The following is a 24,701-nucleotide window of genomic DNA, read 5'->3' on the forward strand; positions in this document are numbered from 1 at the left end:
ATAAATGGGGTATTCCTCTACTGTTAAGAGCTGAATCTGGATGATTTAAATATTCTTTTGGACAATTAACAATAAATGTGGCAGATAATTGGGTTTACTTTATGGCGCAGACGTTTAAAAGAATGCATATTAAATTACTTTGAAGCATGCTTCTGAAGAAGATTGATTTGTTAAATATCATTTATTGGCTTAGAGCGCAAAATCCACAAGCCAAATTTTTAGGAATTTAAAATAGTTTGAAATTCTGCCAGCTAAACTAATTTTATCATATATTAAACACACCGCTGCAATAATACAGCCAAAATAATGCATTTTTAGGGATACAAATTAAAAACTTTAAGTAAACGTCCATAATAGTTTATTTGGATTATTAATTTTAGTAATAATGTCTGTATATTTCATCGAAGGGTTCGTCAACTTTGAAGTGTGTGGCACCAACCCGTGTGTGGAGCTTAGTCGATGGACTTCATCTTGCAGAGGTGGTTCACCGGTATCATCTTGACCTCGTCGTTTATCTTGCACACAAGGACATCGCCCTCCTGTTTGGACAGCACTCTGCCCACGGACTCGCGCTCCTCGCCGTAGATGACCTTGAATTCGTCGCCACTGTTTGGTGGCACTGGCGCCAAGTGCTCGCTGACAATGGACACACTGCGGTCCTCCTGGCGCAGGAATACGGAGCACACACCGTTCGAAACGGTGCGGATGATGCCCGTTTGCCCAACGAGATCGGTGTCGTCGTGCGTGTGAATACGAACTTCAATATCCGTAGTGCACCAGTCGCCCATCGAGGAGTCCAGACTGGCTCCAGGTGTCTGGGGATTGTACGGCGACTGCGGTATGCCACCCGGAGTATTCGGTGAATAGGTCGATGGCGACGGAGTGTTCATGTAGCCAACGGGATACGGCGACGGAGCAGGACTGGGGCTGGGATTGAATGGACTGTAGCTCCTGTCCGATCCGTACAGAGTGCCAGGAGTTTGCGGAGCAAACTGGGAAGTCATCTGGTAGCCAGGGGTACCTTAAAGATGCGATAGCGTTAGAATATGTAAGGAAGAAAGCGTAAGCAAAGTACTTACTGGGATTGTAGCCAGGGCTGGGACTGGGCTCCTCGAGGGAGTAATCGAAATCGTTGTTCCTGGCTGGGGTTGTGTTTGCCGTTGGATCCCAAGCGCCATGACGAGGTGTCATGCTGCCATCGTGCGATGGCGTCATTGTGCCATAAGGAGTACGAGTATCCGTATCCCAGTTGGGCGTTTGGCTTCCCACCAACGGCGTTTTCGATCCGGCAGCGGTATAACTGGGCGTCTGTGCTCCGTAGCCGGGAGTGCGAGCTGGGGTGCGTCCATATGTGGAGACACTGCCCTCCTTTCCGGTGACTCCCACAATGGCAATATGATTCCGGTCCACCGAAATCGTCTGGCATGAGGTATGCAGTTCCACACGAGCCGTGCTCTCAGTGGCATCCTTGACAATTCCCACGGCGCCCTTGTAGGGTCCTCCACTGATCTTAATGGTTTTACCCAAGATCTCGCGATCACGGGTCACTCGGAAGCCACCTCGTCCACCACGTGCGCCACCACGAGCTCCACGACCACCGGATGGATGCATTGGCGATTGAATGCGCGGCGACATGAAACCCAAGCCACCAAGAGTGCCGGCATTATTAACGTTCGTCTTGCTGCCTCCAGCCAACTGCAAGTGCCTGGTCTTGCACACAAATATTCCACCGTTCTCCGTGTACATGCGGCAATGGAGGAAGGCCAAACTGCGGTACAAATGCTTGATCTCGCCGGAACGTCCCTAAAAGAAGGCTTGCCTTTAAATATGCTCTAAAGTGGCTAACATTAAATAACTTACAGCATGGGGACCCTCCATCACCTTGACAATATCCCTCCGGCGAATCTGGTTCTGATCGGCATCCAGAGCCACAGTATTGCGGTTCTCGCGGCGCTTGTGCAATGCTGTTGGTTTGCACTCGATGCACTTGCCGTTCATGCCCAAGACGTGGAAATTCTCCCGCTCCAATCGCACGATGACGCCCACATTCTGGGAGCTGTTATGATAGAATTGTTATAAGATCTGATTCACAAGTCAGCACATTCGTAAACTTACTCTAGTTGCACCAAATCTCCCCATTGGAACTGGCCGAGACAGTCGACACCTGTGGCCACATCCGAGCACAGTTGCAAGTCCCTTGGCAGCACCTCCAACTCGTGATTGGTTAGATCGGAGACAAGCACCACTCTTGTAGGTTCAACGCGAATAATGAGACCAGTTTCGCCCTCGTAACGGCCAGCCAAAACCCTGGCGTGATCTCCTGTTTTGAAGTACTTGCGCAACTCACTCGCTTTGAAAATCAGGGGATCCTGCAAAAATCACTTGTTTAATTACTTGATTCTATTTGTCTTTTGCTATACAAACCTTCAGATCTTGATGTTTAGGCATAACAGTAATCATAGTGCCGTCAATAGCCACAATCTTGGCCTGTAAGTTTTCCAAATCTCCCACGCAGACTTCAACATTGTCTCCCATTGAGAAGGAGTGAGCCGATGTGGGATCATCCTTCACAGTGCCCATAATTTCCAAGTTGACCTCTGCATAAGTAAAATTTTTATGTAATATGAGTACAGGCAGCTATAATTTCCGAATCTTACCTTCTGGAGATTCTTCAAAGCGTTCTAGCTCGGCTAGAGTGGGCTTTACACCGTCTGAGAGAATGGCCGACATGGTAAAGTTCTTGTAGAGGAATCCCTTTCGCGAATATCGGTTTCCCTCGAAGAGCAGGAAATCACCATCAGAGTGTACTTCACCTCCAATTGCCCTAAACAAAAACTCGATTAGGTCTTGAGTGCAATGAAATCTGATGGATAGACATACCTTACTGCCTCTGGATCAAAAGTTTTGGCTGCCGGGCGTCGTTTCTTCTTGCGCTTGCTATCGTCGCTCTCCTATAGAGTAATATTTTTTTGGTTCTTATTATCATTTATTATATGTTTATGATCGCCTTACCGTTGCTGTTGTTCTTAAAGCTCCTCGCATGCGTGTGTAGTCGATGCGAGGAAGCAACTTAAGGTGTACTTGATTCTGGGCCAGATCCACGTAGTCCACCTGTGCGATGTCGTCCTTGTAGAGACCGCGCTTCAGGCGCACCCATTGCTTCACTTTGAGGCCAACTTGCTCCTTGACCACCTTTAGCACATCCGTCATCTCCTTGATGGGCACCATTTCCTGCTTCCATTTGCCCATCCGAAGATTTCCAACGTTGTCAATACAAGTTTTAACATGGGTCTGCTTGTAGGCCTCCAGATAAATGTATCCCTTGACGCCCTCTGGTGCGATAATAGATTTGATTTGCAATGGATCATCGGTGTTCAGGTAGGTCAAGAACTTTCGCATTAGAAGCAGTGCTGTGGCCTTCTCCTCTCCTATCCGACATTTCACCATCCACAAATTGGGATCTCTGCGCGGAGTAAATAGAATGTAATAGTTGCCGCTTGGAAAGAATGTGAAAACTTACTTGATGCCCGGCAATAGTGTTTGCTGGGTAATTTCGTCTGACATCTCTTCACCGCCATCGCCAAAGTGACGTTTTGCGATGGACTCATCAGCGTACTTCTTACGAAGGTACTCCTCTATCTCGTCCTCCTTCTGAGTGCTAGAGTATAGGAAATCAATTAGATTGAGACCGGATACTTTTCTAAGCGCTAACTTACTCCCAAAGGTTTGTGCCTCGTCGTCGAATTTCAATATCCCTGGCCGTGGGACCCAACTCATCAATCTCGTTGCCCACGATGCCAATCTCATTGGCACCCTCTTCCCACTCGTCATCTTCATCGACCTGTAGTTAGTAAATGATCATTGTTATTGATGAAAAAACAAGTATAGATGTTGTAAAGACTCACTTCATCGTCTACTTCGGCCTCGTCAATGATGAAGCCACCAAAACGCTCCTTCTTTTTCTTCTTTCTTGGGTGATCGTCGTTCTCCTCCTCATCGTACTCCTCGGAATCGATGTCCTCGCCTGGCGGCTCCTCCTCCTCCTCACCGGATTCATCGCTCTTGCCGCGATTGTCACGTCTCTGTGGAGATTCAGAGCCGGATCTAGAGTGACCCGATTGAGAGCGGGATCTGGACCTGGAAACGGACCGAGATCCCCTGGAACCGGACCTAGAACGCGACCGTGACTTGGATCGGGCACTGCGTTGCGACTTGTTGGAAATTGATCCATCTTCGGAGCCGCTATCCGACATATTACTGACTTCCGAGTCCGACATTATGGTCTATGTGAGTCTGAAAGAAAATCAAACAAATTTGATAACAATCCATTTGATATGGTAACAATGCATATGTGCATTGGAGCACCCCGCCAATTTTGATATGCAGGTGCTCTTGCGGACAAACAAACATATGTAAGTACGAGTAAATAAACTTGATCGGGTGGGGATCTTTTCTTTTTCCATTGTTATATAGATAATACTAGTTAGAATGCCATATAGTCTAATTATATCTACAAAATCCTCGCACTTCAATTTTTGCTTGTAAAACACGAAATTGTAAACGTGTGCGAGTACAACGAAGTACAAACACAGTGGTTTCCATATATACAACTACAATTCACAATATATATTAGGGTATAAGCATTTTATACTTCCTGCGAAGGTGTAACAAAGCCAGTACGTACTATTTTCTTTATGTTTAATAATATTTCTCGTAGCAAATTGTGCAAAAGCAAAAAAATTGTACTCCTTACCACGCTAGTGGTGGCACATCCGTGAATATGCTGTTATCGATTGCTTGCGATAGAAGGGCTAATACCAAAGAGTAAACTGGTTCCGCTGAACTAACGTATATTCAAAAACTCAAATTTATGTTATTATAAATGGGCAATATCTTTATATTTACTCCGCTTTAAAAACATAAATGTAAAAATTTCAATTATTTGCAATGAAACCCACAGAAGATGTGAACTGCTCCAGCGAACCGGTTCCAACTCGGGAACAGCCCAGCTGGCTTTTTATCAGCATAAGTATTCGGTCACACTGGCTACTACGGAGAAATAAGTAATCATATTTTTAAAAATAACCATTACTGGCTGATAAAAGCCAGCGGGCGAGCATACTTTCCATAACTTGAATCGACAATGTGGCGTTGAAGTGAAAACACCGCAAGGTTCTCCGTGCAATCCATTCAATAACCATATCAACCCCACACATCTGGCGCAGACTGTATGTATAAACAGATGCACATACGGGGATGTGCATGTGTGTGCCCACTACCACAGACCGTATTTCCATAAACCGAGAGTTTGGCAATAACGAATCTCTCGCTTTCCCGACCAGATTAAAGAATTCGGTTATATAGCCCGCCGATCGACGGCCCGTAACTCTGGCGTCGGCAGAGAGTGTGGGCGTGCAAGTGGGTTTCTCAGGGCAGTAAGGTGTGGTTCCACAACACCATAAAGCAGACGAAAGCGAAAAAAAAAACCGAAACCGAAAAAAAACACAGAACTGGGTGGTGGGAAAGTCTCTCTTCTCTTCCACCTGTGAAGATTCGCAGGAAGTCCGCCAGTTAGCTAGCTATTGTGTCATGCAATCGATATCCGCCGTAACATATGCTTCTGGTATCTCAGGTTGAAACCTCTATCCGGAATCGCCCACTGTGCGGTAACTGTGGACCATGAACACCGCGGGAGCCACCAGTCAACCGCCGCCCACCAAAAATGAGAGTGAGTTATGCACTTGCCCACTGCCCCTCATAAAACTAAATTGAAATCGTTTTTTTTCTCGCCAGCACACTCCGAGGAGTACCTCATCCATGTGCATATGCCGAACAAGAGCTTTAAGGCTGTTCGGTTTAATGTCAAGGAGACCGTTTTCCATGTGATCCGACGCACCGTCGAGGATCTGGGCACGGATGGAAGGACGCCCAGCATACAGCGTTATGCCTGCCGCATGCTCAACATGATCACCAAGGAGGTGATCTGGCTGGCAAGGAGCACTTCGATGCAGAAGGTCCTGTCGCACATCCTGACGCCCGGTTGCTCCAACGTTGACTGCCCCAACAATCAGGCGGAGTTGGATGAGGTTCTGCTGGAGCACGGCCGAAGGATCACCGACAACAGGGTGTGGCGAGTGGAGCTCAGAGTGCGCTACGTGCCAAATAATATTCAGGAGCTCTTCGAGGAGGACAAGGCCACATGCTTCTATTACTTCAATCAGGTGAAAGAGGACTTTATCCAAGCCAATGTCACATCCATCGACACGGAAGTGGCGGTGCAACTGTGCTGTCTGGGTATTCGTCATTATTTCAAGAACATAACAGTGAAAGCACCGGACAAGAAGCAGCACATTGACTACATTGAAAAGGAAATCGGATTTAAAAGTTTTCTTCCTCAATCTGTGATAGCCACATCAAAGCCAAAGAATCTTAAGAAACTGATCCAAGTCGGTTACAAAAAGGTCTACAATTACAACGACATTGAGTACTTGACGCGGTGAGCATTCCTGAAGTCTAAAGTCACGTGTCCCGATTATATTTCGTTTCTTGTTACAGGTTCTTTGATCTTCTGAAGAATATTTATTTAACGAACTTTGAGCAGTTCGCGGTAACCCTGAGCTCGGCGTGGAATATTTCTGGAATTCTACACGTCGGTCCTCACATTGGTAATTATTTCACAGGTATGCAATAAAATACCTTGCTAAAAACATGTTCCGTATTTCCAGGAATCTCTTACCAGACTCATCCTCAGGCCAGCTTGACGAACGTGGCTCAGTTCAAAGATGTGGTCGCTATTAAAACGTGCACTTTACCAAAGGAAAAACTGTCCAAGTCTGGCGAGAATACCACAGAACCAGAGCTTCAGAACTTCAATTGCAACTGCCAGAAGATTAAAACCCAGATCAAAATATCAGCATCAAACAATGTGGAAGATTTGGTTATAACATGCAATGGTATTAATGTGAGTTTGCAGTTCTATTGTCTAAATGACATATTTTAACGCATATTTTTGTTATTTTCAGACCGCTGAGAGTATTGCTGACCTTATTGACGGTTACTGCAGGCTGTTATCAAAAGACCTAGAGTTCACAATTTGGCATCGAGAGACAACCGCGTCGAACGAAGATAGCGCAAAAGCATTGCCCAACGATGCGACGCTGGGGTCTAATAAATCAACTTCAAGCCAGGGGAAACCGATGCTGACCGATGATTATGCCGAGATTGGATTATTGGAGGGCGAGGGCGACTACTCTACGCCCACCGTTCGGAATTATGAGTTGGACAGAGCCCTCATTACGCCGAGCGCTAAAATTGGTGTGGGTCAGTTTGGTGATGTCTATGTAGGCACGTATACGCTTCCGAAATTGGGCAAGGGAAAGAACACCCCAGGAAATGGGAAAAATAGCAATAGTGACCAAAGAAATGCCGATCCAAGGCCAGATGTTATTCAAGTGGCAATAAAGACATGTAAAGCTAACGATGATCCCGAAAAAACCGAAAACTTTCTTGCCGAAGCTTGTAAGTCTTATATTTCCATGTCCATTTAACTGCATTTTCGTAAGATTCATCTTTAATTTCAGATATTATGCAAAAATTCGATCATCCGCATATTATTCGCCTAATTGGCATTTGCAGCGTAATGCCCATTTGGATAGTCATGGAATTGGCCAAACTGGGTGAACTGCGCGCCTACTTGAAGACAAACAGCGAGAGGTGATACTGAAGCATAATTAATTAATTTGATTTAAATAACCCAATCGTTGACCATTTTGATTAGATTAAGCCACGGTACGCTACTGAAGTACTGCTATCAGTTGTCAACTGCTCTCAGTTATTTGGAATCCAAGAAGTTTGTTCACCGAGATATTGCGGCGCGTAATGTACTTGTCAGCTCACCAACGTGTGTTAAGGTAATATTTAATGCACATTTGCATATGTCTGAGATGTACTACGTTGATTCTAAACTTGCAGTTGGCTGATTTTGGATTATCACGTTGGGTTTCCGATCAGTCGTATTATCACTCAACACCCACAGTTGCCCTTCCCATCAAATGGATGTCGCCCGAGTCAATAAATTTTAGAAGATTTACCACTGCTAGTGATGTTTGGATGTTTGGTATGTGAAATATGTTGTTAGTATATACTATTGCTTATCCTGTATTTATATTAGGTGTCTGCATTTGGGAAATACTCATGCTCGGTGTTAAGCCTTTCCAAGGCGTCAAGAACAGCGATGTTATATTAAAGCTCGAAAACGGAGAGCGTCTGCCATTGCCTCCCAACTGCCCGCCTAGATTATATTCGTTAATGTCCCAATGCTGGGCATACGAGCCTCTTAAACGACCAAATTTTAACGGATCAAGGAAACTCTGCAGTAAGATACCTTAAAATCAAATGTAAACCTAATTTAACAATATATATTGTATTTCTTAGTGAAATTCTTATCGAAGACAGCATTAATTCATCGGAGACACTGAAGCGGGAGCAACGAAAAGTGGCTTCCATGTCCTGGATTGGCAGTGATGACATCGACATTCCGCCATCAAAACCTTCAAGGGTGATGCACGATCCTGGTAAAAATTACTATTTATGTAAGTATTTATAAATATTCTAATCATTTATTTATTTGCAGACATTACTGGTTTAATGCCTGAAACAACGGGGCTACCTCAGACTTATATTATTGCGCAAAATCCCGCGGTGCTGGCCAAGCTGATGATGGAGAACCAGAAACGAGGCATAAATCCAGCGGCGTACACCACACCAGCTTCGGTATTTAATACTTTAGCCGTAGGGTTAGATGACACCAATCCGAATGTTTCGCTTAAGACTACTAAGCTACCAGCAGCAGATTTGTTAAAACTTGACCCCATCGCAGAGTCCGAAAGGATTAGGTCCCAATTTTCAGCTAATAGCAGCGCTAGTCAAATGGCTAACCCTCTTACTGCTTCTGCTAATCCCCATGAATCCCTCAATTCACACCAGGCAGGAATGTTTACGGGTAGTTTGCCTTCGAAGAGTAGCTTCGTCGTTTGTCCACCCCAAACAGAGGAACACCTGCAAGCCGAAAACATTTCTAACCCCTCTGTGTCCAAGGTGTCCGGATATAGCCTATACGGGAGTCTAGAGAGGCACCCACCACCACCAGCAAAAGCCATGCACTCAAAAGGCGGCAGCCTGGAACGCCACCAGTCATTGATGTCAGCTCAAAATCTAATTTTCTACAATACAAAGCCGCCACCAAACTGCACGAATACAGCGGAGCGATCGAGGAGCATGGAGCGGAACACGTACTTCCATGCCTATCGCCAACAGATGAAAACCTCTATGGAATGCGATGCTCTTCCCGAGGAGATATACGACTTTGGAGGCATCGGTCTGAAGACCTGCGTGTCCGCCAGGCAGCAACCCAAGTTCAGCCCAATGATCAATGTGCGTCCAAATGAATTGGGCCAAGTACCAAACACAGATTGCATGGGATTACAGCCGAATATTCCTGTATGCGGCACAATAGATTCTTTTGGAGTTATATCCCCACACAACTTGGACGAAAGTCTTAGACATCAGAGAGAAATGGAGCGACAGTGGATGGCTTCGGGACCACAGAGCATCACAGTTGGCCCTAATATTTCCGAAGGAGCTGCTTGCTTGGCCACATTGCAAGCTGAAGCTATAGGAAACCAGGTTTGGGCCTATTGGACACGTTGGCAGCCAAGCTTTTGCATATCCTTTTTATTTCCCCTTTGATTTTGGTTTCTTTTATACTTAACAGCATTATAACTGTATTTATATTTAGTAACATTTTTAAGTTAGCTTTGATTTTTTAAGTTTTAGTTCAGTTATCATAGGAACATTTGAGCTGAGAGTAACACATCCTTTTCATTTGCAGGGCATTCACAATGTTTTGGGCGAAAAACTAAGACAACAGCAAAAGAATAGTAACAGCGATAGCGAATGGTTAATTCAAGAGGAATTGCTGGTGAGTAACAAAGAGAAATAATTTTTAAAGAAAAATCTTTGTCATCGTACTATTTTCAGCGGCAGAGATCCTGCTCAATACCTCAAGGATCGATCAATGATCACCAGGCACAAATGTTTAAGCTTGACTTCATGTCAGCCGGTCCTTCTAGTTTACCGGATTGCTCGAACTCCAGTTCGCGACCGATGACACCAAATGCAAATCTCTCTTCCCTGAAGTCGAACCACTCATCGACAGATCATTTGTCCAGCTTGACGGCTGCAGATGAACAGATGGGCCCAAATGCTCGAAACTTAGGCAGTGCTGTTTCAAGTCGACCACTGAACCGCGCAGATGATGAAGTTTATTGCGCCACCACACTGGTGGTCAAATCCATAATGGCGCTGTCACAAGGTGTGGAGAAAGCCAATACCGAGGGTTATTTGGAACTGGTTAAGAATGTGGGCGTCAAGTTGAGAAACTTACTCACATCGGTGGACAAAATATCTGTAATTTTTCCAGCACAGGCACTCAAGTAAGCAAGCTTATTGTTGTTTATAAAGTTGATTAATTCAATGCTAAATGTTTATAGGGAAGTGCAAATGGCACATCAGGTACTTTCAAAAGACATGCATGAATTGGTCTCAGCGATGCGATTGGCCCAGCAATATAGCGACACAACGCTGGATTGTGAATATCGCAAGTAAGTGCTAACCTGACCCTAACTAATTTTGATATTCAAGAATACTAATTGGGATTTCTTTTGAAGGAGTATGCTGTCTGCTGCCCACGTATTGGCTATGGACGCCAAAAACCTGTTTGATGTCGTCGATTCAATTCGTCAACGTTATCAGCATCTATTCCCGCCACTAAAGAAACTAATTGTTTATCAAGTTTTGAGTCAACTTCTGGCTCTATTGTCACAGAGCCGGTAAATGACCTTGGTGGATATATAAAGACGAGCACATCGGGAGATTTGCTTCAAAACACGGGAATTTATGATAATGATCTGCATCATAGCTTCAACTCGCAATTGCAGTTGCAAAACCCAAAAGCCAGCATAGACTTGAGCGGTGGTGGTAGTCTGCAGAGAGGAATGAGTCTTGGCTTGGACACCACCAGGTCGACAAATGAACCCTTGCGAATTGTTGAGGAGACGCTCGGCAGCCCGGGGGAACATATGTACTGCAATACGTCCGCCTTGCACGGCCACGCGTAATTTTAAAAGCTTGTTCGTTTTCTTTGCGAAGATAGATATTAATTTAACAACCGAACTACTGTACATACTTAATATACATATATATATATCAGAATATGTATATCACTCGAACTATTCAGCGGTTAATTCGCTTATCTACGTACGGAATATACATAGCTTTGAACATACTTACTCACTAAAGTTTGACGAGACCCCAACTCGGCCGGCCGCATTCTCACATCGTCATGTAGTCAAAATAATTTAAGAAACAAAGACACGTTTTTGAATGAAGATGGCTAGTAATAGTAATTTATAGATAATCTACTCGATCTAATACAACTAAAAATTGAATTCATCATCATTTCGGGTGTGTTTTAAGACATTTATATTGTGATTTATAGTTTACCATCATAAGCTTTACTCGAAGCTAATTATTTTGGTGCAAGGTTCAATCACAAAAAATAAAAAGATTAACTTAACAAAAAGCGTTGTTTCTATTTTTATGATTTTCGTGACATCCAATGTTTTACTACAACATTTGTTAAGCATTCCATTAAATTAAATACATCTCAGAAAATACGGGGTATGGAATTATTTAATAAGTTAACATCGGCTCTAGTTACAAGTACATGTCTTCAAATGCAAATGTAATAAATCGTTTTATTGGGTCAACAAGTCAGTAAATTCGGTAACAACACTTATCGACATACATACAATGACGTGATTATATAGTTGACTGAAATCTTTGTAGTTTGTAGTTTGTTTTGTACTATATAAAGAAAAATATTGCGGATAGCCATTTAGAGATTCCATGTAAATGTTTGTTCGAGTTGAATTGCTAGCTTAGATATAAAACCGCTCCTTTACGAATATATTGTGCGCTCTATCCACTCCTCCAAAGTAAAGGTGGCTGTTTCGTTCTTCTCGGTGTCGCGCTCCTTGAATATATCTGAAAAACGCTTACAATAGAATTTGCACTTATTTAAATTGAGACTATTAACATTACCAATATATGTCTTGATTTTAACAGCGCACATGATGAAATCATCGAAGGCTATTTTGCCATCACGTGAGCCATACCGATGGCCCAAAACATTAAGAACTCGATTGTTTAGATGATAGCCAGCAGAGTTGAGAGCCTCCCGCAGCTGGAATCCAGATACTCTGCCCGTATTCTCCACATCATAGACCTTAAAGATGGCCTTCCATTTGGCGATTTCCGAAAGCAAAGTCTCGAACTCCTCGAATCCCAGCTTGCCCGACTTGTCAGCATCCAACATGGCAACCATGGAGCGACACACATCCTTGGAAAAGCCATGGGTCTCATCCACAATTGCTGCAAAGACTTGTTTTCAATTTGTTCTACTTTAAAAAAGGACATATATCATCTCACCATTTGGTGTTACAGGACCCCCATCTGAGGGATTGTCCCCTATCAGCCGCTTGTTCGACTGATCGTTCATGCCCAACTGCTCCTCGAATGGTGTGCCCTTCAAAAAGGGTCCGCAAATCAAGGACAACAGTCCACAGGCGCCAGCTCCATCTTCGCCAGGACCAGCAGCCTGGGTCTCAAAGGCCATGTTATTGGAGAAACGATTGAAGACCACTGGCTTGGGTAAATCTAAAAGGAAATCATTGCTTGAAACACCATTTGGGATCAGATTCAATCTCCAGCCTTACCGTCCCTCATCGAATGATCCAGAATCCGTTTCAATTCCATCCAATCAACCTCCATGTCCTTGCCGGCAATGCTGTCGAACAAGCGTCGCAAGCCCTCCTTTTGAGGATCAACCGGCTTGGGTGTTGGGAATCCAGGCGTTATCTTTAAAGCGAAAGTTCGGATTATGCGATCCCATTAAGCACAGATAACTTACCGTATCGGCTTTGCCGCCATAACCCACATGATCATCATTCTCTCTAGATGGGAGTGAGAAGCGAAATGATTGATATTGAAGTGAATGGAACACAATTCGTTTATAGAACAACAAATGGAATACAATACTATGTACAATACAAGGATTTTGAATGGCCTAATGAGTATTGATAAGCAGATTTTCAAGATGAACTTAATTTGGTGGTTTCATTAGCAAAAGTATGTTGTTGTGGGAGTTTTCCTTTATTTTTACTTTAATAAATATATTGTTACATGACAAAAATACAATTTAAACAGAAAAATTTAACTAAGTTGCTACCACCCTTATTATGCCTGATAAAATATAAAAATGGAACTTAAATTCCATTTCTAAATCAGTTCTTAAAATAAAACAGACAGACAGACAATACTTTAGAATTTACCTAGAAGAAATATATTTCGAGCTTCTGGAATACTGAAGGAGTTAATCTCAGAGATAAATACATATTAGTGATTAAAAAAGGCATAACCAACTTATCTGTCAGGAATGTGTGGAGGGTAAAGAAACAAATCTAGTTAAACAATTACTAGCACTAGAGAGTAAAGAATACTATAGTCACATACCACATATTGCACGTTAGAAGCTTTTAGTTTCAGAAGCCCCTCATTATTTCTAATATACAAACTCATTATCATTGTCTACATGTACGCACTCCATGTTATTTTGAGTTTCTGAGAACACTCGAATGATGAACTCTCCCTCCTCGTTCGGATCGAAAGTTGAAGGCACAATCAGGTAGTGACCAGGAGGCAATTTGAAGCGAGCGCACACCTAAATTACGCAATAAAAACGCAAATGTTAAGGGATTAAAACCACATCATTGAGATATCCATATACGTACTTCGCGGGTGTTGATAAAGTGCGGCGATCGTCCCACGGAAGACTTGTACCTGAAAAAGTTCAGACCCTGCGGACGGTTCTCCAGTTCGTGATCGTTAAGGCTGTAGATAGCGAAGCCAATGGTCAGGCATTCCATTCCCATGTTGCGCTTCGATCTGCGATTCTTTTGCATCAAGGCCACTATGACGGTGCACTGTCCCTCTTCGTCTTCCTCATCAGGATCGACGAGCGTGATAATGTACTGGGGGTTGTGCCAGAAAGTATCCAGGAAATTGCGGCAGCCACCAGCTGTAACACCGGGTGTCCATTCTCCCTCGTACATGGACATCTCCCACTTTCGCTTGCCACTGTTCTGTTGGTCCTCGGTCAGTGAGTCCGGCGACAAATTGCAAATCTGAATAAGACAAAGGGTTATAGTATATTTTAACAAGAAATGTTGATAGTCCTACCTCCACGCGATCGAAGTGGTTAAGGAAGTCTTGGAAGGACATCCAGAACTCTCCATCTCTGTCGAATGTAAGTCCAATCTCCGCCTTCTGTTCCTCGGGTATATAGCGCCATTCCGGCGAGCTATCACTCCATGGTCCATTCCACTCGGCCTCATTGCCCCATGGATTGCGCATTCTTATCATAGGAATCTTTCCCTGACGATTTGGCGTTACTATGTCAATAAGGCAAACCTGTTGACATAAGTTTTATTAATTAAAATTTATAATTATTACAAGTTTGCTAACAAACCTTGGTAATGGAGTAAGCGTGTCCACGGATTAAGCCCTGAGGAGTTTCTGCTTCTGTGACATTTGGATCTGGCTCAATCGAGCAGCCCATCATGGAATTGCGATCAGCTGCTTTCTGCAGAATGGTGAATAGATTGCCGGGAGCTTCTTTCAAATCGTACCACTCGGATACGCCGCCAGTAAAGTCTTCCATTGCCTCGCAGGTGCTGCCTCCCTTCAGTGCCTCGTAGGATCCATGAAGTCTAGAAAGCATATATTTACATAAATGGGCCGACAAGTATGTGGAATAATGTAGTCCTACTTAGCATAAGCCTTCTCCAGCAGAGCGCTCCAGAACTCGTTCTTCTCCGTGGAGTGCATGTACATAAGCTCACCATTGTAAGTGGGCAAACGGTCATCAATGATCACATCAACCCATTTACCTAAAAAAAATTCAAAATAAAGTTGTGAGAAAAGTGTGAAGAGTGCAGTTCAATAAACAATTTACCATACTGCCAGAAGCGGAAGTGGAAGATGCCAGCATAATTCTCCTCGAAACTCTGTTCCGCTGGAATTACCCGGAAGAAAAGATTGGATTCCTGAGTTAAATTGGCTGTGGCAGCCAGGAGCCAACTGTAAAGGGTTAACATTTATTTAAAATTGTTTTGCTAGTTGTGATTTTATTTGATTCTTACCAGTCACCAAGTTCGCCCTGCTGGACATCAAATCGTGAGTAACCCTCTACAAAAAACTGGGGATTCTCGGCGATTTCCTTTAAAGAAAAAGCAATTAAACCTTTAATAACAGGCAGTATGATAGTATCCAATACTTACATGAGGTCGCAGCCATTCGATGTGACGATCTGGACGTCGGGAAAACTGAAGAGACTCGTTCGAAGCCGGGAAAAGTGGATCTTCGAAAAGGGAACCGCTGGCCAGGCAGCTGTTCAATATGGTCTCATAGTCCTGCACCTCGGAATAGGGTCCCAGGTTCGAGCTCTTCTCTCCCAGCTAAAAAATAAGTGCTATTAGTGATATGAAACTAACTAAATTGATGTATCATCAGTAAGAGTAAGAGTATTTGGTATGTACACGACAAAGTTGTGTAATGGAGTTGAGTTGTAGAAAAGATGATGCGTTTTACACTTTACATGCGAAAGAAAAACAACACAAGGACAACACAGTACGACACTTTGGCAGCGCATTATCCTTGGAGGGGAATTATGCCAATGCCACAAGGATGACGGGAGTAGGTACTTACGTTCCCATAGTACAACGTACTACTACTTGGGGATTGCAATGGTTGCTAATGATGGGTGGAATGTATATGTTAACATGCATATGTAGATTTCAATGGATTGTTTTAATGCTTGTTTAGTATAGCCCCCCTTGTAAATACATAACTGATGATAACCCGGTGGGTCAACTTACAACTCTCATATTCTTGATGCTGGGCAGAACGCGCTTAGTGTCGGCCTCCTTCTTGATGAAGATCTCGTTGATCACCGATCCGACCACATCCTTGGCCGCCCCCATTGCAGCCTCTCCGGCTGCATTGAGGAACTCCTGTCCCGCTTGCCTCAAGAATCCCCTCAAGTCGTCCATCGTGCAGTTATCTTAAAATATACATACATACATACATACATAGTTTAAAGTCAGTTGACAATGTAAGGTGCCGCCTAAGATTAAAAACCCATTAATATATATTTATTGTTCAAACATTTGATGTCTAGTTAGCAACGTGCAATATTTATATCGCCCATATTTACTTATTTGCCTCGCAGTGGCATTAAAAGCACACCCAGAGACATAAATATGGTTTAACGAGCATTACAAAGGCGTTAATATTCCCAGTAGGGAATATGACTGGAAGTTGGGGCTAAATGAAATTACTTTAATTCACGCAAACACAAATTATACTTTGGAGACAAGAATTTCTCGGTTCGCACCCAAATATAATTCAAATGTTTCTACATATACAATGCTGTATTTATATATATGTATCCGCATATATGCTATATTGTGTGACATCATTCGGAAGCATGAGATTCTCTAGTGACTCAAAAGGGTGTGCGCCATTCGGGAGATTAGACTTCGTTTCTGATCCATATTAAGCCGGGATATTGACATTGACCCACGGAACTACTACAAATGCACTGCATATTTGTGTGACATTCGTAAATTGGCCTTTAATTGGGGCGAAATATGCTAGATGGGCTCCCATCTGTTATTGTATTTGCGAGCATTGGTAATTCCACGGCGAAACCCAAACAGGTTTGGTAATTAATGCATTCTTCGGGCCTAGCTCATTCCCGTGACCACCATATTTTCGTAGAGAATAGAGGATTCGTCATAGGCACTTGATATTTCTAATATTATATGCTTCCCCATTTCCCAATGGACCTTGATTGGCCGAGAGAACGATTTCCGAATCGAATCACGCACTTTCACTCCCCAAAATCACAACACAACAATAAAGTAACGGAACCGCGTACCTTCACCAGACGGAGATATTTACTCACTACAAATATTTATATCTGTAGCTCAACACCTGACTGCTATCGAATGTTTTGGTATTTTTATCGAAGCATTTCGCCGAAATTTTTCAGTTACTATCCCTATTTATATTAAATACATCGATATTTTCAAGAATTTCCAGAAAAATATTTCGATATATGTATTGAAATCAGTACAAACAAATATCGATACATTGATAATCCTACAAGTTTGCCCATCTCTACTTAATTCGTAGTACGAAATATCGAAAACGAAACACATCACGCGGGCGAAATTTCGTGAAATTCAGCATTTACAAATTGTAAGCAGTGGTTTATCGAACCAATTAACCAATTAGTGAGCTTTAAAAATTAGTGATAGACTTTATTAAACGAAATGAGAAAATAAAGGCAAATAAACCCGTAGAGCATATTGCCCATCGATTTTTTCACGGCATTGCCGGTGACGAGAATGCGACGCCGTTGATACACACACACGCACGGACACGAATGTGTGTATATGGCGCGACGCTTGTGTGCGAAAGTGTATTCGTATAAATAATATGACATAATCGACGTGTGCGGCTTAATTGACATAGTTATTGTGCGAAGAATACCTAAAAGTGCGAAGAGAGCGCCAAAAAAGGCGTTTTTTGTTTGTGGTCAAGGTGGCGAAAAGGACTTGCACCGCTATTTTCCCCTGCGCTTTGCTCCAAATATTCATTCCTCCCCACACACTCTCTCGCACGCACACAAACACACACAAGCGTGTATATTTGGGCGTTGCAGGATGAAGAACTCTCTTTCTCTCTCCCACTTTCCTTCGCTCTCTTTTCGTATTCTCTTGAACACATTTTTGCGCAATTTGAGTGATTTGCAAGACAAACTGATGCTTTTCGATTGTTTACCAAATTTAGTTAACCCCGTTTGGAAGCCAGTTTGTCTGGAAGTTACTTCAGTTTAGTTGTTTTCAACATCTCCACTTGACGTTGCCTAACACTGAAGCCGAGAGTTCTCCGTCTCTGTCCGTGCGCAGTTCTCTTTTGCGCTTCATTCGTGCTCTGCCCGTCGGACGTGTCCGTACGATTTTGGATTAAGTTCTCGTAGGCAATTCAACTTGAATAAATATTATTTGCTGCGGTGCAACTAAAATTTAATTCAAAGAATTAATAGTGCAAAGTACCGTTAGCTGCGGCCATTTTGAAATAAATTATTAACAGTTACTTGGTGTAGTGCAAGAAGCCCAAAGCGACAAAAAATTATTTATTTTAAACATATTGCATTCGAGGCAATAAAAAGTAAAATCTATTAAACATTTTCTACCCTCTCCCTCCCCGTTTTACCGATAGTCTCCCTCTGTGGCGTATGTGTGTTTGTACGAATTAGCGGCTGAAAACCAAAAACCGAGGTGCGAGAGCGAGAATACATATATAAAAAACGCGTGCGTTTCTCCTCTAACACATACAGTGAGTGACCGTTGTATTTGTGACCTGTGCCTGTGCTTGCGGCCACTGGAGGATCAACGATTTTAAAAGAATACTAAAAGTACCGGTGAGTATTCTTGCATCTACCGGATAATGTGTTATAATCCCGTTAAATAGTGAATATCCCCTCGTGCCCTGCATTCGTTTTAACTGTTATGACGATGAGCGGCAATTCGGCCGGTGACGCCATCTTTTGTGCTTCTCTAATAAGTGTTGTTTTTGTTTTTTGGGTTTGGTCAAGCTCACGCAACACGGTGTGTGTGAGTGTGTAGTGTGTCTATTTTGTTGTTATGCTTTATAAACAGTGGCGGAACTACAGTTATTATTCAGGGGTTATGTACATTTATGATTTTTAGGTAATAAAAATATTATATTCCAATTTTTTGGGATATTTCAGTAGAAGTTTTTGGTGGCACACCCTACAGACCCCCATTCGGACGCCACTGCTTGAGCTTCATGTTCTAGCCACTTTTCTTCTCTCTTTCTCTTTTTTCGGGTGGGTGTGATTGTGTGTGCGTGTGCTTTTCCTTTCCTTATGATTCATGTTTCTTTCTATCTCCGACTTTCTATGCTCTTGTCGGATTATAAAATAAACTTTCCGATTTTCGTCGCTGATTTTATTCATCTTTTATTTGGCAATTTGATGCGAACGCCACTTGCAAATCTCTAGCTGTGTGTCTAATGCACTTGGGCAATAAATCCTCCTGCTGGCGCGCATCTGTAGGCAAGTTTCGTGACCCACTTTTCCTCCTTGGTCTCTCGCCTTTCAGCGAAGTAAATAGCGAAAAGCAGCAACAAGTGATAAACAGATTTGTAAATATTGAAACTTGTTTATGCCATTTGTCAGTGCAACCCAATGCCTGCAAGAGACTTTGCCGAAGTGAGTTCTTGCCACTCAGTCGGTTCGATTTGCAAATTTATTGTTGTCACTCAGAGCCCATATTAATTTTTCATTCATTTTCTATATAATTTGTATTATAACTCTTTATCAAACTTTGTTTTATACGTAGACTTCTTATGAATTTTGAATGGTGCAAGTCATAGAAGTTGGACTGTATTTGTGTTCTTTCGCAATCTTATCAGAACCTTCGCGCTGGTTACGTTTTCTTGTTAGATTGCTGTTTCGATACAAGTACCTACATCTACACATGACAACAAAACAACATGACAATGAAAGGCTATAAGGGTTTGCTCCTGTGCAACTACCAACCCATTTCAAACTGTCTCCGATTTATTTTATCTTACTTCCTGTACTATATACTCATCCTATCAAAATCGAGCATTCCATTTGCCTTAGCTACCTTTTGTGAGATACATGACGTCATTTCGCACACATTGCTTATAAAAAAAAAAAAAAAAAAAAAACGAAAATTTGCTCATTTTGTTTGCTGGCTTTTGTTGCTAATTCGAATTTACTCATACAAATACATGGACAGTGGGCTTTATAATTCATTGCTTATGCTACCTCCCCCTTTATCATCACCCCTTATCATGGTTTTCACTTGTTCCTCTTGCTCTGTTGTCCGTTTTCAATTCGCAAATTAGACGTGACTCGTTGGTTGAGGGTTTCAATTGAGGTTTTGTTGCACACCGCAAGTTGCATTTAGAGAATTTCCGAAAATCGTTGAGGCATTATTTGTATTGAATTCCATTTGCAGTACGAATACTGAAAAGGTGAAGCAAAGAACCCGTGTACAAAAAAAGAAAAATAATACAAAAACAGTTGCTTCCGCTAAAAAAAAGTGAGACATCAAAATATCTACACAGAAAAAAACGTTGTGATTCGATAAACAACATAGAGTAAAAAAAGAGTACTAAATCTTTGCGATTAAGAAAATTCTAAATTGTGGCGTATTTATCACGTAACGAAAATAAAATCGAATTGACTCTTTTTTTCTTTGTGTGCATTTCATTCTCACGGGAGGAAGTGCATAGTTAAAACTGTAAACAATTGTTGAGGAAACTAACCAACAAAAAATGTTGTGGAATGGAAATGAGACGGAAATTCGAAATTGTGAGCCCCCGAAACAATAACAAATAAAACAAAAAAGAAAAACGATAAGAAATGCACTTCAAGTAGACGAAAATACCAACTTTCTAACCTTCATTGAGGCGTGTCCGTCAATGCAAATGCATTTGATGGGTCCAACCAGTCCTAATGACTTTTGATTTAGGAACTGAAAATTGTGCTTATCAAATTTCCCACTGACGTCACATCACTGGTGATTAATTGATTTGAAAATGGTTAGGATTAAGCTGCATAATTTTGATTAATGTGGCCTGCAGTGGAGTTTCCCTGCGAGTCGGGCAACTCTGGCTAAGACGAAAAACAAATTTGTCCAAGAGCGCAGTGCTCAAAATTTATGGCTCCCTGAAAATCGAAAAATAAATTCTACTCCGTTTCTGCCCCAAAGCCAATTGACGTAAAGATGCAACAGAGTGAGACGAGGAAAGGGAGGCAGGGAGATAGCCAGTCTGTAAACCCTCACACATAAATAAATAAAAGAGGCGTACGTGCCAAGCTTCAAAACAGAGACACATAAGCAAGATTAAAAAAAAGAGAGATGTTGCTGCTGGCTAAACAACTGCAGCTCATCAATAAAACAGCAAGAACAACAATAAACCAGGCACTGAAACCCAGCTAAAGAGATAGACAGAGACAGCAGCATGCACAGCGACAAGCAATAACAAATGTACAGTTGCAGAAGCAGCACGGCCGCCGCATCAGGCAACAACAAACTGCCGCAACACAACATAAATCTTGGAAGAAAAGAAAAAAGAGTTGTCAGCATGTCGAAGCTTTTACACCCTTTAAAGGGTTTGCTTGAAACCTTAACAAAATCTTCATTTAGTAAAAAAATAATTAACTTCTTTGCGGTTAGTCTTTGGTATTGAGTTTAGTTCAAAAAATAAAATCGACTTGTATTTTCAACAGAAAAGCATCCAACATTTTTCAAAGCTTTTTGAACTCTGAAAAATATTTAAACTCACATAATTTGTAGAAGATAAAGATCTCCATACTCAAACAATGCCTTGAAGTGCAGTCAACTGTGTTTGTCACTGTTTGCTGTTGTTTTTTCAGCTTTAAAAGCTGGCGACCCGCAGAAGGAAAGCAAAACAATGTGGATAATTATATCGAAAAGTTGGGGAGCGAAGCGGAGAAAAATGTAGACAATTTCTGTTAAGATGGGCAGATGATGATGGAGCTGTGTGTCTGCATTTCTTGCCTTCTTTAACATTTCTTGCTTGCATTTCTTCTGCGCGGCGCTTGAACTTCAATTGAATTGTATCTTCTCTCCTCTCTTTCTTTGTATATATACCCCTCTCTGTCGACCGAAAGTGATTGAAAGCCTGTTATTATGGCGGTCTGATCCGACTGAACTAAATTTAAATTGGAATTTAGGCTAATTTCGTTCTCTCCGGTTGTGTGGGCGTGGGAAATGGGAACGAGTTCTTATGTTGTTCTTTTTTTTGGCGTATTCTTAAATTACCACAATTTGTTGTAATTAATGTAAATACTATGGAATTAAGTGTAATTTGCATTTGTGGCTGTACAAACGTGACAAGTGGCTGACCATAATACAATAAATGGCACTGCAATTGCTGCTCTTCCGTCAACATTTAAACTTTTAATTCTAAATTCCCAGTCAGATGATTTTCCTCTTTTAAATGCCTGGCTAACCCACTTTCATACTGGGCACAAATGTCAATAAAAATCTGGTTTTTCGAACACAATCTCTGCATTGAAGCATTGCCAAACACGAGGGCAACACAATAAAGCTCTATAAAAAGACCATCATTATCATCATCATATAACAATGAGCTGAGCTGAGCTGAGCTGGAGCAACAATAAGCGCAAACGTGTTGCCGCATAAATGAATTCATAATGCCAAAAAAAAAGGAAATATTACAAACAAAAAAGGGGGAGGTTCAAAAAAGCAATTGTGTAGCGCACGAAAGAGGCGGCTTACATAATCGTTTATATCCTCCGAGTTTGTAAATCAACACCAGAAGCGCCTAAACTGCATTAGCAATGCAGTTTCGTGTCTGGGCTTTCACGCATAAACATTTAGAGAGTATTTATTGGCCAATTTCAGTCTGCAATTGTGCGTGGCAAGTGAAATGTGCAAGATCACCTGAGCGCATCGAAGAAAGGTGTTATTAAATTAAATTGAATTGTTATTCGGTCATACCCATATGCTTATCAGCTCGTAATGCAGTAATTTGTATGCAAATTTTTCTGGCTTTTCCATGTAGTGATTTTCCTCTGGCGAAGAATTCCAGTTTTGGTTTCAGCCTACCCCTCGATAATTCAATTATTTTATTTTGTTTGCTGGTAGAGTCTCATATGATTGTATTGTTTACTATCTGTGTGTGTGTGTGTCTGGGCAAAGCGCAATATAAAATAACGAGTAGTACGAAAATATTTTAACGTGCTCGAACTAAAAATATTCACATGACATCATCGAAAAGAGGCGCTGACCGCCGAGCAGCAGACACAGCATCTCAATAAACTCTCTGTTTGCGATGAAAGACGAGAAAATCGGCCGAGAAAAGGGAAAATGCTCTCTGCTCGGAGAATTTGTTACAGAATATGTACTTTGTCACGGCAAGCTCATTAAATACTTACTTCTTTAATAACAAAAAAGACACCATGAAGTTGGAAGTATAGAAAGCCATAGAGATTTTGCACAAGTTGTTATTTTATTGTAAGACTACTGTAAATAGTAAACTTGTTCAAGCTAACAAAATTGAAATCAGTATTCAATTAGTTCGCTACTACATTATTAATGGTGAAAACTACCTTACCTAATAAAATATTTCTATTCAATTTTACTAATTTGATTTCTTATTCATGTTTCCTTGCAGGCACATCAATATAAAAGTATTATAACCACGCAACAAATTCAATTTTAAGGTGAGTTTAAGTCTGGTGCACGCCCATAAGTCAAGTGCTAAGCAAGCAAACAATAACAGAACGAAGCAAACAAACTCGAGACTCCTCTTGACTTATTTTATACTTTATCTGCCGGTACATATTTGCTTTTGGTTTTTGCAATCATTGTGATTGAGACTCTCGTTCGTTTTTATTGACTCTTGTTTGCTGAGGAGAGGTTTGAATTCATTTTAGAGAGACGAGGAAGCCACACCTCTCTCAACTTTGAACTTTTCGCTAACGCCACACTTGAGCGATATTTAATTGTATTCCGGGTTTTTATTCTATTTTTTTTTTTTTTTTTTTTTTTTTTTTTTTTTCCGAACTAATTGAGAACTAATCGAGGCCGTGACCGTCAAAGAGAAATACATGATTTGTACGGCACTCAAGCGGAGATTATTCCCTCTTTTTGCATAGATTTCGTATTCATAATTTTATAATCAACAACTAAAGATGATGTCATGAAGGCGAGGCTCTATACCTTTATGTGCGATAAGCCGATTCAGAAAGTTATAACTGATTACATGACACACTGATATAAGTATATTTGTAGGTGGCAAGTAATGGAAAAGCAAAGCAGCAAATCTTCTGTGTTTTGTACCTCATTTGAGGGGGAAAAATTAAATTGGCAGCAGTGCCCCCAGATCTCTTTACATGTCACGCATAACTTCACCTCTAATTCAATTAGGGATGACCTTTGTTTTACTGGACTTTTTGGTACTGGTACATCATACATTCTTTATGCTCTCTTTCTGCTTCGCTTGAAATTGAATTAAAAGCCACTTAAGCGTTGAGTCTGCTTGGCGCTTTTTATACCGACTGTTTCATTTACGACCATTTCAGTATGTGCGTAATGCTATATATATATTATATCTATGTATGCACTATGTATAAATTCAGATTTACCCTTCGGGCATGGTACACTGGCTTTCAGTGGCGAATAAATGGAGCAATGAACAGACAGTCGGCAAAGAAGATTGGATTGTTTTGCCTTCATCTAGCACTTTCATAAATGGGTCATTGAACCACACCGAAGACCAACTTCGGTTTTCATTTCTTTTTTTCATTTTGGCAATCGGGGTAAAAAGTTTCCTATTAGGTTCGTTTTACGATCACCGCAAAGCCAATAAGAAAAGTATACAGCAAAAGAAGTCGGATAATG

At 41.7% G+C, this 24,701-nt stretch overlaps 4 protein-coding genes across 13 annotated transcripts in view; 2 read left to right on the top strand and 2 right to left on the bottom strand.

Moving 5' to 3' along the window:
* Positions 1 to 341: 341 nt before the first annotated feature.
* LOC122612809 (transcription elongation factor SPT5) lies at positions 342 to 4,786 on the bottom strand. The gene is made up of 12 exons (XM_043786651.1): positions 4,685 to 4,786; positions 3,906 to 4,293; positions 3,717 to 3,841; positions 3,521 to 3,658; positions 3,013 to 3,463; positions 2,881 to 2,951; positions 2,658 to 2,824; positions 2,425 to 2,597; positions 2,116 to 2,369; positions 1,861 to 2,056; positions 1,080 to 1,803; positions 342 to 1,021 (listed from the first exon to the last, which is right to left on the bottom strand). Exons 2-12 carry the CDS (start codon positions 4,275 to 4,277, stop codon positions 453 to 455), a joined length of 3,240 nt encoding a protein of 1,079 aa, XP_043642586.1. The 5' UTR covers positions 4,278 to 4,293; positions 4,685 to 4,786; the 3' UTR covers positions 342 to 452.
* A 294-nt stretch (positions 4,787 to 5,080) lies between these two features.
* On the top strand, positions 5,081 to 11,613 carry LOC122612113 (focal adhesion kinase 1). Its single transcript, XM_043785504.1, is given in 17 exon segments — positions 5,081 to 5,728; positions 5,794 to 6,496; positions 6,556 to 6,665; positions 6,726 to 6,961; positions 7,023 to 7,518; positions 7,581 to 7,713; positions 7,778 to 7,910; positions 7,972 to 8,116; positions 8,171 to 8,350; positions 8,353 to 8,374; positions 8,434 to 8,573; positions 8,633 to 8,772; positions 9,890 to 9,979; positions 10,039 to 10,493; positions 10,551 to 10,661; positions 10,728 to 10,825; positions 10,828 to 11,613. Coding segments are annotated over 17 exon segments (3,591 nt in total). The 5' UTR covers positions 5,081 to 5,679; the 3' UTR covers positions 11,178 to 11,613.
* Positions 11,614 to 11,725: 112 nt separating this feature from the next.
* Positions 11,726 to 17,231, bottom strand: LOC122612114 (calpain-A). Of its 2 annotated transcripts, none has more exons than XM_043785505.1 (15): positions 17,120 to 17,231; positions 16,056 to 16,240; positions 15,459 to 15,635; positions 15,321 to 15,397; positions 15,134 to 15,258; positions 14,948 to 15,068; positions 14,648 to 14,888; positions 14,359 to 14,589; positions 13,911 to 14,303; positions 13,722 to 13,840; positions 13,031 to 13,073; positions 12,837 to 12,978; positions 12,550 to 12,777; positions 12,163 to 12,492; positions 11,726 to 12,105 (listed from the first exon to the last, which is right to left on the bottom strand). In XM_043785505.1, the coding sequence occupies exons 2-15, from the start codon at positions 16,227 to 16,229 to the stop codon at positions 12,020 to 12,022; spliced, it is 2,487 nt and encodes an 828-aa protein (XP_043641440.1). In that variant the 5' UTR covers positions 16,230 to 16,240; positions 17,120 to 17,231; the 3' UTR covers positions 11,726 to 12,019. The 2 variants fall into 2 exon arrangements, with proteins under 2 accessions (XP_043641440.1, XP_043641441.1); XM_043785506.1 differs by having other exon boundaries at positions 17,028 to 17,127.
* A 104-nt stretch (positions 17,232 to 17,335) lies between these two features.
* The window catches only part of LOC122614869 (protein hu-li tai shao), a 28,886-nt gene continuing 21,520 nt past the window's right edge, over positions 17,336 to 24,701 (top strand). For 7 of the 9 annotated variants that reach the window (XM_043789568.1, XM_043789569.1, XM_043789570.1 and 4 more), the window contains exons 1-3: positions 17,336 to 17,442; positions 18,469 to 18,670; positions 23,473 to 23,521. The gene's annotated coding sequence lies outside the window, so the exon portion shown is untranslated. Of the gene's footprint in view, positions 17,443 to 18,152; positions 18,223 to 18,468; positions 18,671 to 23,472; positions 23,522 to 24,701 lie in introns of those variants that run through there. The other 2 variants (XM_043789565.1, XM_043789566.1) reach the window with 2 other exon arrangements.

The sequence above is a fragment of the Drosophila teissieri genome, chromosome 2R, assembly GCF_016746235.2.
Source record: "Drosophila teissieri strain GT53w chromosome 2R, Prin_Dtei_1.1, whole genome shotgun sequence".
NCBI lineage: Eukaryota > Metazoa > Arthropoda > Insecta > Diptera > Drosophilidae > Drosophila > Drosophila teissieri.

Excerpts from the sequence above, each read along its gene's own strand:
- LOC122612809 (XM_043786651.1), bottom strand. The coding sequence starts at position 4,277 with ATGTCGGACTCGGAAGTCAGTAATATGTCGGATAGCGGCTCCGAAGAT. Across the intron at positions 2,952-3,012 it reads CTTTAAGAACAACAGCAACG|GAGAGCGACGATAGCAAGCG; the intron begins GTAAGGCGATCA and ends ATTACTCTATAG. Across the intron at positions 2,825-2,880 it reads TTTGATCCAGAGGCAGTAAG|GGCAATTGGAGGTGAAGTAC; the intron begins GTATGTCTATCC and ends GTTTTTGTTTAG.
- LOC122612114 (XM_043785505.1), bottom strand. The coding sequence starts at position 16,229 with ATGGACGACTTGAGGGGATTCTTGAGGCAAGCGGGACAGGAGTTCCTC. Across the intron at positions 15,398-15,458 it reads TCGAATGGCTGCGACCTCAT|GAAATCGCCGAGAATCCCCA; the intron begins GTAAGTATTGGA and ends TTTTCTTTAAAG. Across the intron at positions 14,590-14,647 it reads ACGCTTACTCCATTACCAAG|GTTTGCCTTATTGACATAGT; the intron begins GTTTGTTAGCAA and ends TTATGTCAACAG.